Raw genomic sequence first — 26,752 nt, 5'->3', positions numbered from 1 at the left:
ATTGTCTTTCTTTTTCTAATGTATTTAGCCACAACAAAATATTATGTTCATTCTTAATTAATCTGCTGAATCTCTACAATTAAGATAATTACATTTTATTGTTGAAATCTATACTTGAAGCACAAAAGCTGATAGCATTACTTATCCCTGTGTGTCTGGTCCAATTAAGGTAGACTGTGATATTTTCAGGATGTTTCTCCAACTCTGTGCTACCTTTACCCGGGATCACTCTTTGTTTGCTGTTACTTTTTAACACATAGATTTTTTTTTCCTTTTCCAATTACGCGCCACTTCTTTGCAGATGCCCTTTTATGGGTGCTCTATATATTGCACTATGCCTGTGTCTGGTCCACCAAAGCAATTGTGAGGTATATATCTATAACTAATCCTGACGTTGGTAAACTGCATGCATGTGTGTCTATGTAGTGCATGAGTATGGTTCCCTGCAGTATTGATATCTTGGCGCTAAAGGGGAGGTGGAGCTGAGAATCTTTTAAGCGCATAATCCTGAGCACTCCACCTCTCTCCCACCCATCTCCTCCTCTAATACCCAGACAGGACTGGAGCCCTGCTTAAGTCGATGAGAAGCAGCAGGAAAGCTGCCCATGGGTCACTCATACTCGCACTGTTTACTCCAATCACACTCCAAAGTCAGCATTGATTCCAACCGTAACGGCGGCGCAAACACATTGCAGGCCAAAGTGTCAATAATTAATAAATAAACAAATAAATACATACATGAATAGATAAATGAATAAAGGAATGAATGTATAAATAAATGTGAAAGTTTGATACTGATACAGATACATACAGTAAAGCAAAACACTATGAAACATCTGTCTCATATTTGTAACAACTGATGTGAATCACTATAGTCTTATTTCATCATCTTAAATAATTAAAGTATAATGTAAAAATAATATATATAAACAACATATAGAAGTCACCACTCCACAGCCAATCAAATGCCTTTCCCACAGGCTACAACAGCGGTGCTGGTGTAAACACTGGTTCTGGTTAGCGGGGTCAGCAGGAATCATGTTTATCCTTGTTATGCTCTATAAAAAGAGGTGACATTTACAGCAGCTGGGTTCGAGTCCCAGGCCTGTGGCTTCTCTGGCTGGAGTTTGCGTGTTGTCTCTGTTTCTGTGTGGGTTCTCTCTGGGTTCGTTACGAGACAGAGTTGTTTTTGAGGCAAATGCAGAGACTGCGTGCCGAAAAACTGCCCCCGACGGGTTTTGCATGAATTTAGCCTCCAAAACAACTCTGCCTGGTAACGTTCTGTTATTATCTCATAGTGTGGTGAATGTGCAGGTCACAACTTGTCCACCAGGGAGTTTTGGAGTTGTTGGATTGTGTATTTGATGAGTTTGATGAGGGAAACCAAGAAATCCCATTAGCCTCCATAGCATAGCTCTGAGCAGCTAGCAGCTCTGCTCCGTTGTTCTAAAAACAGCTTGCACCGACAAATAAAGGTAACAAACCTACTCCTAAAACTGTAGGGATTATGGCAATAAGCCAATTTGCCAAAGATGTTGAACTATCCCTATAACACATGCACAGTGGGTTGGTTGGTGACACTAAACTACCCATATGTGTGAACGTGAGTATGTGTCTCTATATGATGGCCCTGTTATAGAGTGTGTTATAGACCTCACCTGTCTTGTTTTTAATTTATTTATATTCATTATATATATTTTTTTTTGTGCCAAGAGTCAGTGAAACAAAATGTTGTTCTATGCACACTGTGTACTATTCTATTCTATTCTATTCTAGACAGGGTGTGTGTACCGCGCCCTCATCCTATACCAAGCCCCCCCCCCCCAACCGACCCCTGCACAGATAAACAATACAGATAATGGATGGATGTTTTCCCTGCAGGGAGGTTGCAGGCACATGTGATTGGCTGAGAGGAGAAGGGACAGGCACTGGTGGTAAGATGATATAATCAGTAACTGACATAAGGCAATAAGTAGAATTGATATGATGATATCAAATCTAACATGAAATCATCACCTCACTCAGGGAAAAAAAAAATATTTCCAAAAGAGGACATTGAAATCTTCTGTTTTCAGCTTCTCACCCCAAATTTTGTCCTGTTTTATTTTGCTGTGCTCACCTGTTGCTTCAATTCCAGCCCCAGTGTGTCTCCCGTCTCTGTGATTACCCACTCTGCCCTAATGTGTCACACCTGTGCCTCATTACCTCCTCCCCTCGAGTGTATTCAGTCTTTGTCTCCGCTTCCCTCTGTGTCAGATCATCTCTGTCCCCTGTGTCCACCGCTCTCAGCCGCTGTTTCCTCATGTTTTAGCGCTCTGACTTCCATGTTTGTTTGGTTCTGTCTGATCTCCTCTGAACCTTTTTGGATTTGGATTTTCTTTTTTTAATACCTGTCTGCGTGTTGTATGAGACACATTTTATTATTAAAATGATTTTGGTTCCATACAGACTAGGGAACGAGTCTCTTGTGCAGTATGTAGTGACGTGTTTGATCTCAGATTGCCTGGAATAGCCCCGAGGATGAAAGCATTAACTATCTTATAAGAAGAAAAGTTTATTTTCAATACCATTGCAAGCTTAAGCCGTTTGAAATGACTCAAGCGACGGCTCCGGCTTAGTTATTTTGGCAACACTATCAGAAGATTATCTAACTTTAAAGAATTTAAAGTTTCAAATTGCTGAGGGTTAAGGCTATAAAAATCAATCTGCTCCATCCAACCTGCCCAGTACTCATTTCAAAATTCCTGGATAGCCGGAAAATGAATGTTCACACAAGGGCACTTGTCCAATCAGCCACACTTCATTACAGTGGCTTTGTAATTTCCTGGACAGCATTCAAGGCGGAATTAAATCACTTCAAAGGAAGACAAGTACGAGAGGGGAGCCTGAGAAAAAAAGATATCTTCCAGAAATTACAGACGATGAACCACCGTTGTTCCGCAGTTCAGCAAGTCCTCACTCTGCTCCGCCGTCTGAAATGTTGGGTTAGGGTTATATACGGCGCCGCTGTCTCCCAGAGCTTCCACACAAGTTAATGTCACCGACTTGGTCTTCTCTATTAAGATTTGTTGAGGAAGAATGTGAATTATTTCAACTGCAGCTTTAAAGCGTCAGTGTACTGCTGTTTTTTTATCTCTGGATGTCTGACATCCTTCAAATCACATAGAAATTAATCACCTTCTCAACTTGCAGTGAGTAAGACGGCTGCATTATAAAGCAGCTCCCACTGGGCATTACCGTCGCATATCTCGGTACAGTCTTGCCCTAACCTTCCTCAAATACACCTACGACCTGATATCCAACCGGTTTCAAATTAAAGCTGTGTTATCTTCATAATCCAGTTTCAGCCTGAAATTAATCAAATTAAAGAAGCAAGATGATATCAAAATCCCATTTTATTGGGATTTTAATGACAAGAGAAATGGTTATAAAAATGGCTATGAATGCCTTTCTTTCAAATTAATCATTAACTAGAGGTCATACTAGCACTCCCTATCATTTAGTACATATGACTCCATATAAAGACTGGGTCATAAATCAAAGGACAACCCAACATTAAGTGATTTTTATACAAGCTGTGCCATTGCTGTGTCATATTCCAGGTGTCCCACAAGGATCAATATTAGGCCACCTGCCATTCACTCTTAATCTAATTGATTTGATTTCTAATCTAATTTCTTTTCTTTTTTACTGAGTATTATATATTATAACTATCCACCTTAATCCCAGCTGTACCACACAACAGGACTTCTTCAGGTTACAGCTTTTATTAATTTACAGCTTGTTCTTAACGACATGAATTTCACAGAAGCACAAAGCTTTAATGGGGAGCACAGATGTGTGTAGTTGTTAGCTCTGTCTAGCAGCAAGACAAGCAAGAGGGGGCCTTTCCATGTTCTCCCTTTCCCTGCATGGGTTCTCTCTGGGATCTCCTGCCTCCTACCACAAAACTAAATTGCCTGAGGGTGTGAACGCTGCTTCTCTCTGCTGACCCTGGAACAGCAGGGCAACCTGTCCAAGGTCCCCTGTGACCGTTCACAGATTAAGCGGCATAGCCGAAGGATGGATGGACAAAGCTTTAATTTCCCTACTTTGATCTGCACCCTAAATGGCAATCTACTGAAATGTAAAAGGAGCTGCCGATGAACCTATAGAGAATTATTACTTGAATCTGCAGCTCCCCTTAACTTAATGGAGCTTAATATTGATTTCAGGTCATCGTTGAACTGCCCAGTCCACTGTCAATTTGCAGTAGTAGCACGTAGATGTTTTGGGCAAAAAGTGGTGAAAACCCAATGTAGACAATCAGACCTGCACCAAACAGCACATGCACGCAGCAAGTCCCTGGGAAACATGGGGGAGTGTATAATACCTGACGATACCAAGATACTGTATACTTTCAAAATCAGAGGAAAAGTCATTCACTCAATCATTTAAATGCTGTACTTGAATTTATCAGGCAAAAACAAACACTACTACTAGGTTCTGATATCTGATATCTTAATTAAATTTGTGAAAATGAATAATATATAAGTGTGATTGCAGACCAAATATCTCTAAGATCAACATAACATCTACATGCAAAACAGTCAAAACAACCATACTGTTTTATGCCGCTATCCCCTTGGAATAGCAAAAGAGTAGGGAGTATTTATGGTTTATGTAAAGTGCATGTTTAGAGTTTGCATATTTCACTGACAAACTGACTTTGGTTATTATTTGCTATTTGCTAAGTGATAAACACTAAGAAAAAGAAGAAAAAGAAAAAAAATCCATCTCTCTGTGCTTAATTAAATGGAAAAAAAGGCTTTCAGCTGTATTACAACTCTATTAGAATGGACTCTATAAAATCTTGTTAACTGATGAAAATTGTATAGCAATCCCATTCTGCTGCCATTTTATTTTGACGGTGAAAGCTCTTTTCTAGGACAATAATGTTGGAGACAATAAGTGAAAACGTGGGACTGACGGATGGCAGCCCGGCTAGACGAGGCAAGGTGAAAGAAAATGGAATTACAGAGGGAATCGTTAGCATCCCTCTGTGAAATCAAATTATCAGCTTTCCAATCTTGGCCCGTGGCATATGAGGAATAAAAAGGAATGTCCTCTTAACAAGGGAGCTGCTTCTAACTCCTAACATGCACTGGATAGGAAAAAAAATATCCACGGCTGACAGCGACGATGGTTCCATCCGCAACGGCGGCGACACAACAAACAAGCTGAGAGCCATGTTTAAGAAAAACAAATTAATACAGGTGTCGAGCAAACGGCTCTACATGGAACTAAATATCACGGCAATTAGAAGCTTACTGTTTGAAATAGTCTCATCCCTGAAATATGTAACCTGAATCACAAACGTTGTTCATTAGGCAGCTGGGAGAGAAAGGAGTAAATGTTAACATGACGTGGTTCTGAGACCACAATGGTCTGTGCAGGTAGATAAGCGTCTCGGGGGGTTGTCGGCCCACCTCAGCCACCGTGGTGACATTCATTAATCGCAGTCTCAGGGGCCTGCTTGTCTCTTTTTAAGTCCATTTGAGTGGGAAGCACCTTGGGAAATTAATGTGCTTCTCATTTGGTCCAGTTAAAGTCCGTTACATGTAAAGCTCAGTGCCACCATGATGATAAGTGTGGTTCCTCCACTGTTACGTTGGTAAATACATCACCACCTTGCTTGTATAGAAAACTTTAATCATTTTCTGTATCTGTGCATTTAAGTGCCATCCTCACATTCAATGGAGAGATTTAACAGCTTATTGCACCTCAGGACAAACAGAGGATCCCATGAGCCGTGAGCCGCCGATCGACAGAACGCCGACAATAGAGAAGGGAGAAAAATGTGAAATGACAACACGGAGGGCAGTTTGAGTCCCTCGATATGCCTTTTCATTTTTCCCCTTTATTGTTATTGCTTTGAAAGATTTTATTCTACAGGGCAATATAACCAGAAAATGGAATATTAGGTAATTGCCTCGTTCCATTTTCAGGAGATATCATATAGAAAACGCTATGATGGATCATTCAGGAAGGTTTTTAATAAACAGTGACTAAAGGTCTTTTTATGTGTTCCAGATTGTGAGGGGGTGTAACTTGTACTGCATTTTTTTTCGAAGCACATTGACAGTAGATACTTAATTTAAAAAAAAAAAAAAAAAAAGATTACATAATGGAGATTTACAGTTGAGCCACGTTTTGAAAAAAACATTCATAGTTGACTTTTTTGATGGATTTTGTGAAACAAGCTCAGCTCAGACAATCAGACAGAAACACTCGTCTGGCTGCAATCAAACTGCATCATACCTTCTCCAGACACGGTCTCCCTCTAATTACACAGTCATCTAATCAGCAAAAGAAAATTGAGTAGCAGCTTTGTGTTTTTTTTATCTCCCCTCGCAGAAATGTTAAAAACTAACTTCAGTCTTGCCAAAGCCTTTCATTTTTGCTTTAAAATATATAAGTAATTCACATTTCTGTTGGTTTAATGTATGTGCCTACGTGTAATTGGCTATGACACTATGATTCTCTCTCCCCAGGACGTTCCGGCAGCGGCCCAAGTGGGGAGTCTGAGCTCAGATCACATTGAGATAAACTGATAATTAGTGTTATTTATGATCCATCCCCATAAATCGGGGCTACAATGCAAACACAATGGGAAATGGATGCCCGGGATTCCTTTAATTTAAAATGTGACACCACCCTCAGTTTTGGCAGTTGTCAGAAAAAGGGCAGTGGGGAGCTTGTTAGCACAGAGCAACACCGGGGTGGTGAGTCTGAAGTCTGCAACATCATTTGTGCCAGAGGAACGCAATACATCCAAATTTGCTAGGAACTATAAAGCAAAAACAAATTGGCTCAGCCAGCTTATGGAAGATCCTGCATCCTGTATACTGCCACTAACCTCACCTAGTTACTTGTGTGCCTCAAATATGCTATTGAGTTTCCACACCTTCTTACAGACCCCACTACTTTATATTAAGCTTAAGTAAACATTTGTGCTGCACATTTAAAGCACAATATAAATAAGGGAAAGGAGTCTGCAGTCAGTGCTGAAGTAAAGCTTATTAGGAGGTGTCCTGGGTGGGAGCTGGACAGGCTTGCTGGCAGGCAGCTTGATCCACTGTCCCAGTTAAAAAAAACAGGATTCAGGCCATCTCATGGGGATAGAGAACAATATAAGAAAAAAAAGAAAAGAAAAACAATCCCGACCATAGTGTAGCTTTATTAAATGGTGTAACTCTAAACCTGTCAGTCATGTTCCCTACAGTTAAAACCTTAGCAAATTGACATCAAAGTTAGACTCAGGCCTATGTTGAAGACAACTCAAACTCAAATAATGCATTGTCTATATGGATCCTGTCCCACTTTGAATAAAAAAAAGAAGCCCTGCCTCATGGGCAAATCATGAGCTGCAAAAACTGTATTGGAAGTAGCCCAGTTTAGATTCAAATGCCTTTTTAACCCATGCACCCGTATGAGAGGGCACTCACCAACAACATGAAGGTTCAGTGCAGCCGCAGAATGTATAAATCACTTTATGACTGAACAAGCTATTGCTGCTAAGCCTGGAGGATTGATATTGGTGCTTCATGGCAAGTTCAGACTTGCCAGTCCCATTGACCTGTGCAGGGCTGAACTGTGGAGTAATAAGAGTGCTGCACACCAACTTCAAGAGCAATAGCTGCACAATCAAATAGGTGCTTTTTCCTCCACAAAACTTGTCCAATTATTGTGTAGGCTGATTTGTAGGCAGTTTGTAAATGATCTGAAACAATTAATGAGGGTTTTTGTTTTCCTTAGGAGCCTTTGGTTTAAAATATGCAGATGATAAAGATGCACTTGATTCATTCTGACCTATGTAAATGTTTTGTAACTGTTCTTTAATGGACAATTCACTTGTAGGTTCAATATACAACTCAACTAACAATCAGATGAAATTGTGAAGAGCTCTGGCTCTCAAACAGAAACAACAAGTGACCATTTTCTACTTGGAATTCTTCACTTTTCGACGATCAAAAAATGTGAGTGGTCTGGCCCATGATTTAGCTGCTATGTTTTGGCTAGGTTTTTGGAAATTGGACATGTTCAAAGGAACAACAGTGTCTCACTCGGTTTGTTGTTTCAAATTTTGTTTGTGAGGAAACTGAAATAAATAAAATAAACTTCATATCTGAGACTCATTGTCTAGTTACCAATCCTGTTGAAAACCAGCCTTTTCCAACCCCAAACTGATGCATTGCTATAGGTAGAGAGCTGTCCATGGTGCTGAAGGGGCTCAGTAGTACCATACATGACTGGAGCTGTCCAGTGCTTCATCAATGGATCTTATAACAATAGTTGCTAATAAAGTTGTTGTTTTTTTTTATATAATGTGGCTTATAAAACCCAGTCAAATTTGTTGTAGGTGTAATGACTATACTTGGATTACCATGTATCTATAAAATGTATTATGTAATACTACTTTCTGTATACCATGCAGCAACTACTTCAACCTAAAGCATCTTTGCTGTTTTGCTTTGTTATTTTGTTTGAAGGTCAACTTTGAGGGGCATGTGAATTCATCAGTTCAGGTCGTAAAGCCGGTGGATATTACTTATTTATTTTGTCCCTGCAGGCCCTTCAGAGTGTATAAACTAAAAAAAAAGCCAATGCAAGACGTTGCTCTGATCAAACATTTATGAACTGAAATGGTCTCCTGTCAACCAAACACATGCAATTATCAGTGTTAACATGGTGCTGTAGAGGGATTCTTGAGGTATTACATATAAAAGAACTTAGATCAGCACAACACTGACCCCCCGTCTGGTTTGGTTTGTCTCGCTGTGCTGCTGCTGCTGCTGCTGCTGCTGCTGCTGCTGCTGATCCCGAGCAGTCACCCAGTCTCATCCCCTCACCGGCGTGTGAGCTCACGGCAAATGAAGCAGAAACCAAGTTGAGCTCATCCACACTTTACTGATGACCTGCTGGAATCGCAAGAAACCCCTACCACCTCCCCAGACGGCGGTTTTTCAATCAGTGTAAGGCGGCTGAAAGAACGCCAAATGTGCAGGTCAGCACGGCTTCATCACCTATACTCAGTCAGAAATTGCAGTAGGTTACGTGTCAAAAGTAACAGGCTCTCCTTTGATTTATGCAGGGCAGTGGAGGACTTGAAGTGTTAACCAAAGGTTATTGATAACAAGGTACTGTACAGATTAGATGACATGTTGTAACATGAAAACGTGTGTCAGGTTCAAAGATACGAAAGCTTTCAAGGTTTTCATCAGACTCTATACATGCTCGTCACTCGTCAATGTGGTTGAATTAATCATTTCACCCACAAGCAAACGCAGCCAACTGAAGAAATTGAGGTATTATTTTCCCTTTTAAAAAGTAATTAAAATATAGAGTTTTTAATTATGTAATTTTGGGAATGTGTGCCTTTTGAAGGGCTGAGGTTGAGCATTGTAACTTCCGCCTATACATCACTGGGGCAATTTTGCAGCTGACTGAGCAGTATTTTAGCCTGACCTCAAGTGTATCAAGTGAAAATTACTGTCAGCAAGAAGAGCTTTGAAGAAAATGTCAGTCACGGCGTCTGGACCGCCTGGAGCAGACTTTCCTGTCGCTTATTTCCAACTGGCGTTGACAGTTGTATTCATACAATATGAGTCTGATAGGCCCCGAATCAACACCTTCAACATGAACTGTTGTAAACACTGCTCCCATGCCCTCCGCCTCCCACACACCGCATCTTGCCAACTCTTGGTATCAAAAGAAAATCCATTCCTGTAGCCACTGTGATTATTGTTCATGTTAAATTGGACATTCCCGACAGCACTTGAAAGCAGCACAAATCCCTCTCTGGCCAGTAAGCCTCTGAGGGCGCTGAGGAGGGGAAAGGTCACCACAGACAATCTCCCATCTTGAGGAATTGCTAGTCAATCCATTTGGGCGACAATACTATTTATAGTCGAGTGTGTCTGTATGTGTATGTGTGTGTGCGTGTGTGTGTGTGTCTGTGTTTATGTCCTCAGCAGACATCCCAGGACTGGAGCACACCTTTCCTCTCCCACCTTTAGTTCTGCACCATCACACAACAATTAAAACCTCTAAGTCTCTTCGTTAACAGCTGCTGAAGATTAGCAGAGTATCGCTTCTGAATTGAGTGTTTTCCAGGGACTAATCCTCTGAAATCCCCCCCCCCACACCCCCTTTTTTTCAGTGGTGGGAACATGATAAAACAGACAACACTTGAGTCATGTTTCTGTCTCTATCCCCACCGCTGAATACTTGAGCTGGAGCCTGCAGGAAGCCCACAGCTCAACTTTGGGACTAGAATTCAAAAGCAGCAGCGGGAGGAAGGAAATAAAAGAGCAATATTTAACCCAAAAAAAAGGAAAAGAAAAAGAAAGAAAGAAGGAAAAAGAAAAGAAAAAGAAAAAAAGACAAGAAAGAGATGCGTTCACTTACCTGAGAAAGACTGTCTCCCCTTGCCGGACGGTGATATTGTCCATCACTTTGTTGTCGGATTGTGAATCCCCTTGGCTGCGGACTGGCAACCCTGCAGGCACAAGAAGCAAAATCCTCAGAGAGACAAGAAGTGTGCATTTGTAAAAAGCGACAAAGTATCCCCGGACAGACATCGTCTTCAGCCTTCGAGAGGGGTGGAAGAAAACAAATCCCACAGCGAAGACAGCGAGTCGGTGTTTTCGCCCCGTTAACGTTCCCGTGGAGATTATTTACCACCAGTTCATATGGTCTTAATCCAAATCTTCTCGCCAGGTAGCTGCTGTGAGCCGGCGAGGACACGGTCTCGACCCCTATCTGTCTGCACTGTCCAACTCCCGCTGCTTATTGTTTAAAAGGGGACGAGGGGAGGAAAAAAATAAAAAACCATCCCTCAGTCAGCGTCGGTCCGGCGGCTGACGGTGTCCCTGCTCCTCTACTGTACCAAGTTCTTTTTCTTAGCACAAGTCATAAACAAGAGGGGATATGTAGTATCCAAACAGTGAGGCGGACCCGAGCGAGGCTAAAGAGCAGGCTGGACAACTGAGAGACAGCAGAGTCATAGTCACAGGAGGAGGAGGAGGAGGAGGAGAGGAGACAACAGCCAAGTTTGAGATTCGCATCGGTTGTCACGGACTTGTTTAGTGTGTCGCTGCTCTGTGTCAGCGGCAGTTTGGCTCCGACTACGTCACAGTGGTGAGAGCAAGACGGGCTCAGGTTTACATCAACTACAGCCGGATATCATATAAAAAAATAAAATAAAATAAAATAAAATAAAAGACTAAATAAAAGAGGTAGAAATAGGCATGGCTTATGTTTCAGCAGGAGCAGAATCTGTTGATACGCCACCTGTGCCCCTAAACACCACCTTTAGCCTACACTACAGACCAGACTATTAATATGGTAGATCCGTCAACTGCTGCAGGCGCCATTCAAACTTAAAGCTGTAGTGCGTAACTTTTACATGTCCCTTAAAGCAACACTATGTAGTTTTTTGACGTTGTCAAATTAATGTTTCTTAACTCCACTACACTGGAAGTGGTAGAAACACAGATTAGTAGGATGAATTGTGCCGCCGCTGCAGCCTGAGCGGCGTAGCACCGTCTGCAACTGCACACTGTAACTTTCCTGTGCGAGTAGGAACACAGTGCCACCGTGGTCCTGGTACACCGCAGCTCCACTTAACTCCAGAGACCTCTTTGTCTGGTACCAGCAACAGCAACAGTACCGGCAACAGAACCAGCAGCAGCACTGTAGTAGTAGTACTGGCAACGGCAACAATTCAGTGCGATCCCACTCAGGTTGCAGTGGCAGCACGCTTCATACTATTAACTGTATTTCTACCACTTAGATGAGTTAAGAAACATTATTTTAAGGTCCAGAAACTACACAGTGTTGCTTTAAATGTCTGTTATATAAAACCATGACAAGATGAGATAACAACACTGTGTTGTGTGGTGCTGTAACGCTGCCACGTACAAATACAAAAACCTCCCCCGCTGTATTCAAACTCCAAACATCATAAGTCTATTAAATGTTGATTGGGAGTCATGGCATGATGATGATTTAATGGGTGCATTTCAGCCGCAGTGTCCAAGGGATCCAACAGTAGTCGCCCGCTGTTGTTGTTACATGCTGTCTAGCGGTGTGGCTCATGTTACAGGTTATGGGGAGGTATGACATCAACGCTTCACGAAATATCTGTTTTTGGTGTCTACACAAAAACGCTTGGGCTGTGTTTTGAGATTTTCCCACTCTGGAACCAAAAAATACAGTTTTCACCCTCTGAAAACTGAAAAACAAAATGCTGAAATGAAAAAAAAAAACTTATGCGGCTTAAATTTACAGTTCCAGGAGGAAATAAATAACCCCCCAATATCAGTATTGCTTATGAAAAACCACAAAACTTTCTCCCTGAACTTCCTTCTCTTACAAATGAAAAACTGGATTCGTAATGAGCATAAAGCACCTTTGATACATTCGCCAGTCTCTCCACAGCAGCTTTAATTGGTCTGGTCTGAGCAGTGTGGCGTCTACTTAAGCCTAAGTGGATCTTTTCACATACATACAGGTGCACAGCTGTGCATAAGTCACACCATGTCAATGCATTACATTATACATGAACTGTACTTGCACACAAGTGGACTGCTGCTGTGTGGAACACGGATGCAAATCCCACATGGAGTAGCACAGAAGGGCTTGAGCTGAATACTTATTTCCTGTGGATCAGGGATACATAGGTTTTACTGTTACACTACAATTCAGCATCTTAACAATGTTTCTATATCTGCCTCCTGGGGCCAAAATGGCTGCTCTTTTAGCAAAAACTACAGTCGCACTACCTCATCTCCTGTTTAAAAAACTTTCACAATGCAGCTTACATGAAGAAAAATAGGGTTTTTGTTTTTTTCATCAAAGCTAGTCTTACATGTGACAGTGGGGAAAGCACATGGGTAAATGATAAAATCGATGAGGTCTGAATTCCATGTAGTTTCTACTGTCATGGCTTCCTGGAGGACTTGAATAAGAACAGACACGCTGTGAATGCCGTTAGTAACACTGTGTTCTCCCTTCTGTGACAAGTCGCAATGCCAGCTGTGAAGGAGGCCTGTCACCGATCCTCTGCTGACAAACAGCAGGGTCATGTGACCAAACTGGCTTCCTGAAAACACAGCTGTGGCTTTCTAAATGACAATGACTTAAACATAAAACAGTCATAGAGAAAGCGTGGTATAGATAGATAGACCGCTTTAAATCGGCACTGCATTGTTGTTTTCAGTGGATAAAACATTGAAGCACAACTTCATTAGCTGCTTTAAGAAAGTAGTAAATTCAAAGCAACCAACTGAAGGCAGACAGCTCTGAATAATATGGATATTTTAATGGCAGCATCGTCTGCAACAATGCAATCAAATACCAGCTTCTTTTTATTTGGTGACAGAGTGAAAAAGAAAGGAAAGAAAACGAAAACGTGTACTGAAGCAAACCAAAGCACTGACGATCTACAATTCTCTACCGCCATCTCATTTACACACGCCATGCCTCATATTACTATTCATTGCCAGTTGCCGTTGGGTTCATTTTCAGTCTGAGACCATGCCGCTTGTAATAGAAGCAGCGGCAACTCTGAGATGAATATGTACAAACGTTAGCTAAGTATTCTGCATTTGTACGCCCGCACTTAACATTCACAGATCCATGTTGTGATGTGACTTCCCGTGTATCTATTGGGAATTTGCTGTGTGTGCGGTGCATTTGTATGGAGTCAAATGAGGGTCAAAAAGTCATGTTCGCTTGTAAAGTGATGTTCACAAATAAATGCAAAGTTGGTAGTTGTAAGTTGACCTGTGAAATAAAGCTGCATGGGAAATCCAGGTATATGTAAAATAGATCATTTTACAGGTTTAAAGTCTTTATACTCACTAATAATGAGCCCGTACAGCAGGGCCTCTCTGGCTGTCTACCAATCAGTGCTTGAGTACTCAAGCTGTGTCCCAATTCAGGGGGCCATTGTAGACCACTTTGCTTGCCAGCTGTGCCCACCCTTAACACTGCATCACAAAAACGGGGCTCTCATTACCTAGCAACCTTGACAACACATAACTTTTACTTTGAACAGTTTCAGCAGTTGTACTGTTTGCTGTTGAACTGAGCTGAGCTGAAAACAACTCAATCAATCAGTCCATCACAGTCTATCTATCTATCTATCTATCTATCTATCTATCTATCTATCTATCTATCTATCTATCTATCTATCTATCTATCTATCTATCTATGCCATAAGGCAGCATCAGATATACACCATCTCTAATTTATCTCAAAAAAATAATAAAAACACCAATATATATGTAGCGTACCAGTCCAAACAACACATGCTCTATATACAGGTACAAGCTGTTCTTCAAGAGAATGTTAAGAACCGGGGTTATGTGCTTGATAATGCATTATCTCAAAAAAGTATAACCACCCGCCCCAGGGAACGGTGCTGGACATATGGTTCATAAACATGCAGATGAAGTGAAAAAAAAGACTATTTTCAAAGCAGTCGCATTTCATACATATGTTAACTCTACCGTACACCCTGCAATAAAGTCAATTTAATCTGTAAGTAAATGTACTGGCCTGGAGGTTAACGCTGGATAGAGGGACAATATGTTGTCAAGCCTGGAGAGAAAAATAGGAATGTCTGGTAGTTAAAGGAGCAGTGTACAGGAATTGAGAGGATACAGTATGTGGAATATAGAATTTATAAAGTTGTTTTCAAATTGGTATATAATCATCTTAGAAGGGTTTAAAATGAGTCCCACTTATCTACTTACATAGAGTGGACCCTCATGCACAGGGACCACCATGCTTATATATATAGTAGCCCAGAAGGGACCAACCAAATACAGACAGGGCCTTTTTCCCCCTTAACTCTATTCATCAAAACACCCTCAACCACATCCATTATGAAAACTAACTAACTTTAAAAATCCAATTTTCTCCTTTTTTCTCTCGTATGTCCCACTTGTCCCTCTCTCCACTGCATGTTCACTGACTTGAGTTGTGATGACTGACTGGGACCAGTGTCACCAGTTAAGACAGAAGTGATGCACCAGAAAGTAATAATATCATCTCCAGGTCCAGACAGTATTTGTAACAGTCTGGATCCAGTCTGCACTCAACCTTAGTGACAATGAAGCCATATCCAAAAGGTAATTCCACAAAAATATTCTCAGAACAAATTAATTAGTAATAAATGAGTCAATTAATTAAAAGCATTTTAGCAGTCTTGGCAGACCTTGAAGCTCAAACATTTCTTCATCCGTCTTGAATTTGACAAGCAGCTACAGACCTTGAACCTTGAATCTGCTCTTATTTTGAAATCAGAAAACCGATTGGTGAACGAGTCTGGCACACAGTAGCTACAACTGTCCTCAACTCTGCAGGCGATTGTTTCTCATCTGAGACCTCATATCTCCTGGTGAGAAGCTGTTTTGAGAAATTTGATTCAGGCTGCTAAATGCTCCACTGACATAATATTGAGTCTGTTTTAATGACAAGGTTTGGATGACTGGTTTAATATACATCAGAATCTGACAACATCAGTGCACTTTCATTTCAGTATAGTTCCTCCTCTCTTTTTCGTCTTCATCTCTCCATCAGTTTTTATTTTTCATTGTCTTATTGACAGGGGAATTAAGTGTAATTTCCTAGACATATTGACTATTTGCACTGCTGAGTCATGTGTACAGTATGTTCAGAACACTGGGATTTTGCCTCCAATATGATGAATCCACTGCCCATGGAAATTAATACTTGTGCACACACACACACACACACACACACACACACATACACATATATATATTTTAAATTTAAAGTTCGTTCATTCTTTGTTTACTGTCTGTGTTAAGGGGATAGCTCAACATTTTGGCAAATTGGCCCATTGCCATAATATAATCCCCATAGTTTTAGTAGGTTTGCAAGCTATTAGCTATTAGTTAGTTATTATCTCATAGCGTGGTGAATGTGCAGGTCACAACTTGTCCACCAGAGCGTTTTGGAGTTGTTGGATTGTGTATTTGATGAGTTTGATTAGATAAACCAAGAAATTCCATTAGCCTCTGTAGCGTAGCTCTGAGCAGCTCATGGCTCTGCTCCGCCATTCTAAAAAATAGCTTGCACCGACAATTAAAAGCAACGAACCTACTCCTAAAACTATAGGGATTATGGCAATGGGCCAATTTGCCAAAATGTTGAACTATCCCTTTAAAGCACATGACATGGTGGAAACATTAAACATATATTTACAGTACTTCAGATATGTCTCTAATAATACAATCAATAAAATCTAAATTGTTTCATTAGGTAGGTGAAACATGCATTGCACTTGCATCCATACGGTATCTTTACCTATAGCTATAGCTCTACAGTGTGTGTATACTCCAGCCTCTCTCTGGCAGTGGTCTCAGTCCTCTCCTCTGCCTACCCATTCATGACACCCTGCTGAAAAAAAAACTCATGAAATGATTTGGTCCTGTGCTCAGTCTGCTACTGCTCTCACTCATTTAATCCCAGCATTCACCTGTGTTTTCCAATAGCCAGGATATTGCCTCTCAGCTATTTCAGCCGAACTTGTCACACCGTAGTGTGTAGGTAATGAAGTCATACAAACGTGAATTGCAAGAGCTGCAGTTGTAAACGTACTGGGAAATATACAATTTGACTTTTTTATGCTCCACCATTTGTGTATTATCTGTACATTTTCATCATTTTTACTGTCATTAAAAATCCAGGTCCAGTTTTTCTTTTCTTTTTTTCTTAATATATTTATGCTGCGGTATCACGTGGTGTGAATTATTATAGTATGAATTTGTTTGACGCCCAAGGTGCCGGCTAGTCATTTGTGTTTGTGCCTAACAGACCACGAGGAGCCAATAAGTGTCAGGATCCATTAGGAATCTGAATGCGATGTTGCATTCATTACTGGGTGGGATTTAAGGCCATTCTGACTTCACAATGACAGCTTCTCTATCTGCAAGATCATTTAGTGGGAGACCATCATGTGTTCTCTTATCTGCACACTCGAAATGTGAAAACATGTCAAATTTATTTTGCAGTGATATTATAGCTAATGTGGACACTATGCTGTATGAAATGCCTCCTCAGCAGCTCTAAGCAGGATGATATGAGGCTAGAGGAAAGGAGGGGGGGCTGTGCTTCAGGCTTGACAGCATCTCAGGTATTTTATAGTCCAGATCTTGAAAAGGAGAGAATGAGATGTCACCATCCAGAACAACGAGCCTCCGGGCTGCAGGAAGCCATCCAGTCACATCACTTTACTTGCTCGGAGCGCTGCAGCTCATCGCCGAGGAGGCTCCACCTCCACACAGACTATAAATGCCACTGCGCCTCTATGCAGCCCTCTGCTTGTCACCTGAATGAAGTTACTAAGGAAATGAATGAGCGAGGTATACAGCTTAATGTGGTGGTGGCGTCTATTGTTCTCCGCCCGAAACATCTGTTTAGTCAGTCACTCGCTATCACTGTCCATCACTCAGCTGATTATTAGACATCCCATAGGGTCCTTAGGTTGGTGTGGTAACCTAATTACACACAGTCTAGCAGGCAATAGAGAAGAAACAGACACAAACAAGTAATCCTTATGATATTTCATACTAATCAATACAACCCTAATTAAATCACTATGTGTAATGTCAAACTCTGGCTGCTCCCCAAGGAGTGTTTAACCTGCAGCTCATTTCTTTGGCGTTAAGGTCCTGAAACTCAAACTCATCCTCATCAAGTCAATTTCCCAGCTGCAGCAGAGAAAACATTTTCTATTTAAAGCTGAAGCTTAAAGACAGTGATGTGATGAGTAAACAGAGATGCAGTGGAAAGCGTCTTGGGCAGCTGTGATGCCCAAAAGTAATGAAGTAAATAAAGACCACAGAGAGAGAGAATGAGAGTGTAAACAACAACCAATCTACTTGATGATGTCTAGCTAAACTAATGGAAATCACACAGGTCTAATTGGGTGGTTTGGATCAGAGGGCCACAGGGAGAAAGCCGGGTAAAGGCTGTAAATGACACTCTGCTTCAAACACTTAGAAGATGTCACAGAGCACACAGTGCTTCACCTCCAGTGACTCCAGTGGAGGCGACGGGACAGCACCCCGCCACGACCTCGTGTGAAGCCGTGTGTAAAATCACATTTACCGAACAGAGCCTTGTTTCTTCCCAGGTAGCTAATCTCACATTCTACAGGAAAAAAACAAACTCTAGATTACCATTGCGCCTAAAGGCAACAGCGGATATCTTATTTGTTGTTAATTGAGATGAATGACGGAGGAGGGGGGAAAAAAAGGAGTAACAGAAGAATGTCTTCTGTGTTCAGGGTGTCATGATGTCACCGCTCATCAGCTCTCCATAGGAGTGACTTAATAATCATCAATATCACTTTAATGACCACTATTAGGCAATCCTCTGCACACGTCAATCACACCACGGTATATAAACGAGGTTATTACAGTGCACTTTCAGCAAAAGGGCAAGCGATGGGTTCAGCAGTCAAAGCCATTACTGCGAATCATGAAAATGAGTCAGAATGACCACAGGTACGGGTCATTTTTCAGCATCCGCCAGCATTTATCTGCATCACAGCGGACGGACTGTAGATATATACGCAGGTGCTCATATTTCAACAATGATGTTAAATCAGCAAAACTGGCTGCCAATCTAGCCGCACACAGTTTATAGGCATTAGTGGATATGAAGAGATTTACTCTAAGGTAGGATGTGCATTACAGGCACGGAGGTTAATGTTTGAGAGCGCAGAAATAATTCAGATGTGATTATATATAACACTTTATACAGCAGTTATATGGATTTTAAACATTTAAAGGGAAGTGGACCTGAGAATAAAATGCTGCTAGCTGAGGGGATGTAATGCTACGACCAGCTCTGGCCTGAGTGTGTGGCTGCATTTCAGCTGGTTAAGTGGTTTTATTTTATGAGCAAACTGCACTGTAACTCTGGCCTACAGAGCTTACTGTACATTATACACAGATGAAAACTTATTAAAGCTGCATTTGCATTATGCTGATCAAACATACAGGACAATCAGTAACCTGTTTTGCGGATAGTTGCAGCTGAAATGCAATTAGCCATATTGACAGCGTCGCCATCTTTGCTAACCGCCATCACTCTGGGTGGGAAGACTCAACGCCATCACATAACAATCGTTGAGCTTTTTAACGTTTGCATCTTCCAGGCTCGAATAACGTGAAATGTATCCTGGGTGTGCGTTGACTATCCACAGTTTTACTGCTTTCTTACATTAGCAAGGGTGTCATATCAACCTTGATATTACCGTTAGCAGTTGCAGCTAACGTAATTCATATCACCCCGAGTGATGACGTAAGGAAAGATTGTGACACTGTGAATATGGTCAATGGAACTGATGAGTCAAAGCATTAGATGCATGAAAAAAACCAACATATACATTAAAAGTGTTTAGTATGCAGCTTCACATGTTTTGCTCAGTACTGAAAACATGCAATGAAACAACCGTGAGTGCTATAAACATAGTAAACATATCTCAAGGTACTTTTAAATGCATCTTATGGGTGGCTGATTTTTTAGTTGCCATGGAAATGTGTCAGTTGTCATATTTTGATGCATCCACTGATGATCTTTTGTGTCAGGTGTAATGTTCACCTTGAACCCTCCCTCGGTGAAGCTCACCCCGTCCAGTCGGTGTTGTGACACCACTCTGACATTGACGGTTTCAGATGAGCAATCACACTAGTTGACCTTGAGTTAGGATAAACATGTTTATTTGCTGTTTGCTGTCTGTCTGCTTTGCCGCTAATTTGTTGGGAAGTATAGGCTAACTGTAAATGAAGGGTTAGGGTTAATGCTGTGTAAGACACAGAGATGCAGGTGGTGGGGGGGGGGGGGGGGTGCAAAGAGTGCATCTAGGTCTAATGCACGTATATATAACACATGAAATAGAACTTATTGTAAAAGTTTCCTGATCACATTGAGGAGAATATTGATATTAATGTGATGTTTACTTCATTTCAGACATAGATTAGGTCCATGGAGGATCATGCTGTGTTATAGGGGACATGTAAACACGCACAGCCTGATGGTAATGAAGTGTAATATCTGATTTCCATCTCTTATCTACCTTCAGATGTGGTTCTGCAGAGCAGTTTTTTTTAGAAATGGTGGCTTAATTAGTCCATGATGCTTCAGATCACAGGATGCTTTCTTTTCAATATTCTCACCTTCTTTTTCTGCAAATCCATCAATTAGGATTTTATAAAACTCTACAGACCTAACAAATATATTTATATCACAGACACTTTGCTTTCTTTCCAAATAGCATCATTATCAACCAAATTAATTGAATGACCCACAGATGATGTTGTCAAGACAACCAATGACAAAGAAGACGGCCTAAAGGAAAACTTAATGCTGTTGTTGCCGAGGAGCCAGCGCCATGCAAGCATCACGGGGCCGGGGCGGACAGCAGCAGCTGATCTGCTGCAGTGGGCAGCACCTTTCACACTGTAATTTACACTGTGGCTGTGGGCCACAGGCCAGATGTGCATGAAATGGATCATGCTGCTGCTCTGGACAGTGAGTTAAACACTTATCTCTGCTGCTCTGCTCTGTGATCCCCCTTCCAGATGGTCATCCTCCTTCTTTAAGACTCTCCTTGTCCACGAGGGGAAGCTCAAGTAATGAGGTCTCAGTCAACTGGCTTTAATGAAATATGGCTTAGCGGGACCAGGAAGGGTGGAACTCAGCGAGGAAGACAGCTAGACGCCTCAACCTGCCGCAGTGATCAAGCAGCAAGGATGCCGCCTAATCTCGATGATTTAAAATGCCGGATAAATTGTTTGCACATTAATCACACATACTTCTCTCAGTGTGGAATTATGTTCACAGTATAATTGGGTCTCCAGAGAGCCCGGGAAGAAAAAACAGGACAATGTGGACGTGTTGTTGAAGAAATGTCCCTATTGTACGCAAGTGATTGCATGTTTAAGTAATTGCGCTTGGAGCACTTGCAGATGTGCAGACAGGAAGCACTTGACTCGGGGTATGGACTCTCGCAGCAAAACAATAATTAAGAGTCAACAAACAGTAGCGACAGCAGCTGTGGGAGAGGCGCTGTGGTGGAGAGGCTGCGAAGGCGGCTGCTCGTGGTCTGGGAGAGGTTTCCAACTGGCACCGGATCAGGGGACAGTCGTGCCTGGAGGCTCGCGAGCGCTCTACTCCACCCTTCATCCCCAACACTCACTGAGAGGAAGCATTTGCCAAGATTTTAATCATGGTGGGCTCAAGCAATCAATACCAAAGTGGCCCTTAGGTGTTAGACATCCCCGAGTGGAAGTGACCATTACTTTCTAATAAAGAGATTGATGCCGCTGAAGCCGTCTTCATCACCCTTTACGAATGGCTTCCTGACTGCGAGGCATGTTAAGTGCACTTTTGCAGTGTCACGTCCCCGGCGATCGTTCCCGGCGACCGACCTACTCCCCCTCCCTACTTCTCTCACCTACCTGACCTCAGAAGATGGAAAAACACATTCCATTCATGGACGCCTCGCCACGGAGGCAGCAGCATTTTGACAAGAATTTCTTTTCTTTCTTTTTTTTACCTTTTTGCTTCTGTATGAGAGGTATGTGAAGAAGAGAAATAGATTTAAGGCTCTATATCAAACTGCAAAATATCCATGGAAACAACTGGATGCGGTCGCTCCGGAGCGCTTTTGGCGATGGACTCTGTAATTCGCATAGGTCAAAGCAATATTAGGCATAAACGCACAATACGAAGGAAGCACTTTATCTTCAATGTCTTAATAATCTGGAGGGCCGGGGAGCAGCTCAGTAATTATTAATGGCAGTGGTGTGGACTCGTTTGTTTATTCATCTCAGCAGTTTTTTCGAGGGGGAAGCACACTCTGATATAACAGCTGTTTTAAAAGCGCTACCCCCCCACCCCTCTTGCCAACCCCTGCTCCACACGCACACTTTGCCTCCCTTGAGTACAGGCGCTTTAATAAACACATTTTTGCTGCTCTATGGAGTTTTTTTTCAGTGAGGCTTTATAACATGTCAGCTTAAGGCGGGAAGGTGCACACATCTAATTATTATGTGGTTATATTCTTTTTGTTGACAAAATCAAGCCTCTATGAGCTTTTTTCCTACAGGAATGGGGGAAAAAGGAGCTTACTGTGACTAATAATACATTAACCACAGAAATATGCAAACCACCCAAACTTTGTGACTTTTTTTAGGCGGAGGATCGTCATGCATATTCACAACTGGAGAATATCGCTGAAAGGTGTGTAGGAGCTGCATCTCAACTGTGTTGCAACATTATAAGTCTCAGTATTGTTGGGTTAGCATAGCATGCCAGAGGTGCGTGAATCAATGATGTATTTCATCATCCTGTTATTAGTTGACAGTGTGGAATGTGCTGGTTCATCACAAACTCGTTTTTTTAGGCATTTGGCCTCTATTAGTTACTGAAGCTTTGTACAATAGTGGCTGGGAACAGTTTATTCAAACCACCTTGGTAAAATAAAATGTGTGCACATCTGAAAAGTTGGTAATAATCCCTCACTGCACTGATCAAACTCAGCCAAAGTATGGCAAACCATTTTAACATTGAAAAGCCAGACTGGATATGTGTTTCAGATAGCTGTAATTCAGTTTTTCCTAGTCAAAAAGAATATTTCCGATATCTGCAACTACTTTCTTCCTATCCAGAATTGTCATTTCAGATATCCACAACTACGTACGACTAGGACAAATGACGTCACTTTTGCCATTCATGTGTATGGGGTTTGTCATTACAGATATCTACAATTCAGTTGCAGATATCTGCTATATGAATTACGGATATCTGTAACTGAATTACAACTAGTAGTAATTCCAGTTTGAGAATTTGATTCTGACTAGTCATAATTCCAGTTCAGTTTAATTCACTGCAATTAAACATATCTGAATGTCCCCTTTTCAGATATCTTAAATTAAGTTTTGACTGGGCGAAATGAAGTTGTACATATCTGTAACTGGAATTATGACTAGTCAAAATGACGTTGTAGATATCTCAAACCGGAATTAGTACTAGTCGTAATTCAGTTACAGATATCTGTCTGCAACTGAATTGTAGATATCTGTAATGACAAACCCCATACACATGAATGGCAAAAGTGACGTATTTTGTCGTAGGAGGAATGTAGTCCTTTTTCACTATAGGTAAAACTGAATTACAGATATCTCAAATGAAAAATCTAACTATTCCAAATGTAAATACGACTAGTCAGAAAGAAGTTGTTGATATCTACAATGTTAATTCCGGATAGTCAAACTTAGCTTTTAAATGTTAAATCTGCTTGCCATACCAAAGTCAAAGTTGAATGTCTCTAAACTTTGACTGGTCGTCACAGAGTGTGGCTCACTTTTACCATTGGTCCTTGTTTTCTCTTCTAGGCCTGAAGGTGTGTTTCCAATCTGATTGTCAGGCTGTCCCACCATATTTTTAGTATGGTAAAGTATGGTTCCATTTACATAAAATTTGACCTCATCTATGAATATTGAGGAAACACAAACAAACATGATGTGCCTTCCGCGGGTATATTCTTAGCATATCAAAACAAAACAATATGCTGCACATTTTCGATGCCATGCGATTAAATATGTTTAAATCTGTGTTATACAATATTGCAAAAGAACATAACATCCAGTTAAGGATGTTTCACAGCAGTCATTATAATTTCTGACAAGACACTGATTAACCTAAAAAATGCACTGACATGTTCCTACAACAAGGCTCTAATGTCTTGTGGTGTCACCATGGTTGGATATAAAAATACAATCATCTTGTTGATTCTGTGTGAATTTTGCACCACTTTTAGCTGAGATTAATAAAACACTGTTGTGATGTTCACCGTGCAGTGTGCATGTGTGTGTGCACGTGTGTGTGTTTGGTTTTTGACCTTGGCCACAGTTAATGCTTACTCCCACATGATGTATTTGATTATTTATCTTCTGTAGCAGCACCCTAAGGACCAGGCCGGTGTCTCTGGAACTTAGTGCTCGGCTGTGATGGAGATTTTGAACTATAAATGCAACAGCCAATCAAAGGAAAGCATGATAAAGAGACCTAAATCCAGAGCTGAGTGTCAAATGCTTCACATGCGGCTGACTTGTTTACGATTGTTTTGATGTAACATGGGTCTTTGCTCGGTCAAACACCATTACACTGTGTGAGACCACTTTAATCTCAGGATTATTTACACATGCAGCATCAGCCATGTGCAATTTCACCTTGATGCCGTTTTCTCACTGTAAGTGAAATGCAGTGACCTGACCTGCCTGATATGTTCCAGTCTGTTAATGCCTTTTCTGACTGTACCAGTTAAGACGATGACAGCGCAATAAAAAAAATAAGAATCAGCTCAAGTGCTGCAACACCAACACATCTCCAGGTCAGGGTCATGGTGCTGTTTCTTCACATGGCTCAGGCTCAGCACTCAGAATTGTCAATACTGATCAAACTTGAAGAGTTTTCTTTTTTCTTTTTTTGTTTGTGGGGACTGGTGACAACTGAACAAAACACAGATAGATGTTCAGAAAGAGAAGTGTAGAAAATGAGAGGCAGAACTTGCTGTGGAGGATGACAGAAGGAGTGTGGCACCGGTGGCCTGGGTCAATTCTGGCGCCATGAACAGTCAACTTGAGATAATATCAGCGAGCAGGGAAGGGTAACGGAAGAGGATTATGCAAAAACCCCTGAACAGATTCACTTTGAACTCAGTGGAAGGTTGAGGAAAGAGGAAAGTCCAGGATTTTTTCCTTTATATTGCTAGATTGGCATTGGTCAGTCCCAGACGGATGTACTTCTGATCCAGGTAACTTCCCTTCCAGATGAACACTAGTACACTGAATAAATTAAAAACTAACTACTTCAATTAGCCCTCGAAATTAACAGTCTGGTGGTTTTTTTATGAACCAGGTGGCTGGGATGAGTCAAATTCCCACTCCCACCCCCCGGCGCCTTAGTTTTGGTCCCCACAGAGATAGTAAGTCTCTATTTCCCCTAAAGTCCACACAGACACACGCACGCACACACCTGGACACTTCTAGGTTACTCATCAATTCTTCTCTCTTATCTAAAGATGATACAGCTGCTGTGTTTCTTGCATCTTGTGCCATGGCAGAGAGGTCATTGAGATTAAATGCCAACCTCAGACCTGCCTTTTAGTTGATGAGGCCTGTCAAGAGCAGTGGGAGAGTGAGGGATTGTGTTGAAACGGGAACACAAGTGTGTCAGATTCCCCCAGCCTGCCAACAGATACTTTGGCTTTGTCGTGTGGATTCAGGGCAGATGTTGCTTTAGCCCATTAGACTCTTCAGCAGTTCTGGGCGTAGGTACTCTCAAGGATTAAGTGGTTAATTAAAGTGAAACTCCTCAGGTTAAAGGCTTTAAATCAACATGCACCTTTAATCAGTTCTTTTCAGAGTGATATAGCCCAAAACAACCATTAACTCTGATTTACAACTACAACTGACAGGGCTGTAACCATTCTTCTACTTCTTTTTTTATTTTAATAAATAGCAGTTCTGCTTTACATTCTTTAAATGGTTTAAAGGAGACATATCATGCCCCTTTTCCATAAATTAAAATAGTTTCCAGGTGTCTTAAAGACATGTCTGTGACATGCTTTGGTCAAAATACCCCAAGGATCAAACATCACAGCTCTTTTCATCCTCTCAAAACAGTCCTGTTCAGAACGGCTGGTTTCAGTGCCTGTCCCTTTAAATGCAAATGAACCACTGCTTGCCCCGCCCCTTCTACCGGCCCCAAGTAGGGGTGGTATTCTGCAAATTTGAAAACTAATTACATCATTGTCAGACAACCAAGGGAACAGCTTGTAAAATCAATCAATTCTCCCATTTTGGGGACCAGAAGGCAAACACCCAAATGTATGTTAAGGAGCCTTCAAAAAGTTATATTTCCATAATATGTCCCCTTTAAGTTTTCCATTAAATAAACTGATAGCTAGTTAGTTAGTGTTTAAAATGTAATGACTGAAAGGAGGCATCTGGCTCTCAAATTCCAGTGAGATTACTCCCTGGAATAATCCCAATAGCCCACACCCCCCACCTCCACCTGTTTTTGCTGTGTCAGACAATTGTCACCCCCCAGAACAGCCCAGAATAATCCTCTTGCTCAGTGAAGGACTGAAGGGCTCCCAGATATGTCCGACACAGACAAGTCTGGATGTCTGATACTCTGTACAGCAAAGGTTTGGGGAGTTTCTCCCCAGTCTGTGTCTGTGTAAGTACGTATATGTGTTCTTTATCTAAATTGTATGAAAACATAAAAATGGAGGAAAACACAAACAAATTCAGAAAACCAACTTCATCATCTTGACAGCACATAGAATAACAAGTGCATCCCAGCAGGTTCATCACCTTTTTCTTTTAGTATAGTAAAGTTAAGTTTTCCCTTGATTCAGATAGAGAGAGAGTTGTGTGTTGTTGTGCAGCACATTGAGCTCTCAGAGCCACCGTAGTCACAGGCAAGCCATGCCTTAAAAACCATGAACACAAACAACGCACAGCCTCACAAACTGCTCTGTGTTGCTTTGATATACAATTTGAGCATCAGCAAGATCACTACTGTACCTGCAGTGACTATGCTAGCACTGATGGATGCACAGCTGAGGTGGATACATTAGATGTACTGGTAT

At 41.4% G+C, this 26,752-nt stretch overlaps 1 protein-coding gene across 4 annotated transcripts in view; it reads right to left on the bottom strand.

Moving 5' to 3' along the window:
• Nucleotides 1-26,752, bottom strand: part of ntm (neurotrimin) — a 492,089-nt gene that overhangs the window by 143,426 nt on the left and 321,911 nt on the right. For 3 of the 4 annotated variants that reach the window (XM_085798697.1, XM_085798694.1, XM_085798696.1), the window contains exon 1: nt 10,450-11,116. In XM_085798697.1, coding sequence (XP_085654823.1) covers nt 10,450-10,622 — 173 coding nt within the window. In that variant the 5' untranslated portion in view covers nt 10,623-11,116. Of the gene's footprint in view, nt 1-10,449; nt 11,117-26,752 lie in introns of those variants that run through there. The other variant, XM_085798695.1, reaches the window with a different exon arrangement.

This window comes from Trachurus japonicus, chromosome 14 (assembly GCF_045865225.1).
Source record: "Trachurus japonicus isolate A0001 chromosome 14, Traja_1.0".
Lineage (NCBI taxonomy): Eukaryota > Metazoa > Chordata > Actinopteri > Carangiformes > Carangidae > Trachurus > Trachurus japonicus.
Note: the sequence above shows the minus strand (reverse complement) of the source record. Positions and strands in the feature narration are given on the sequence as shown.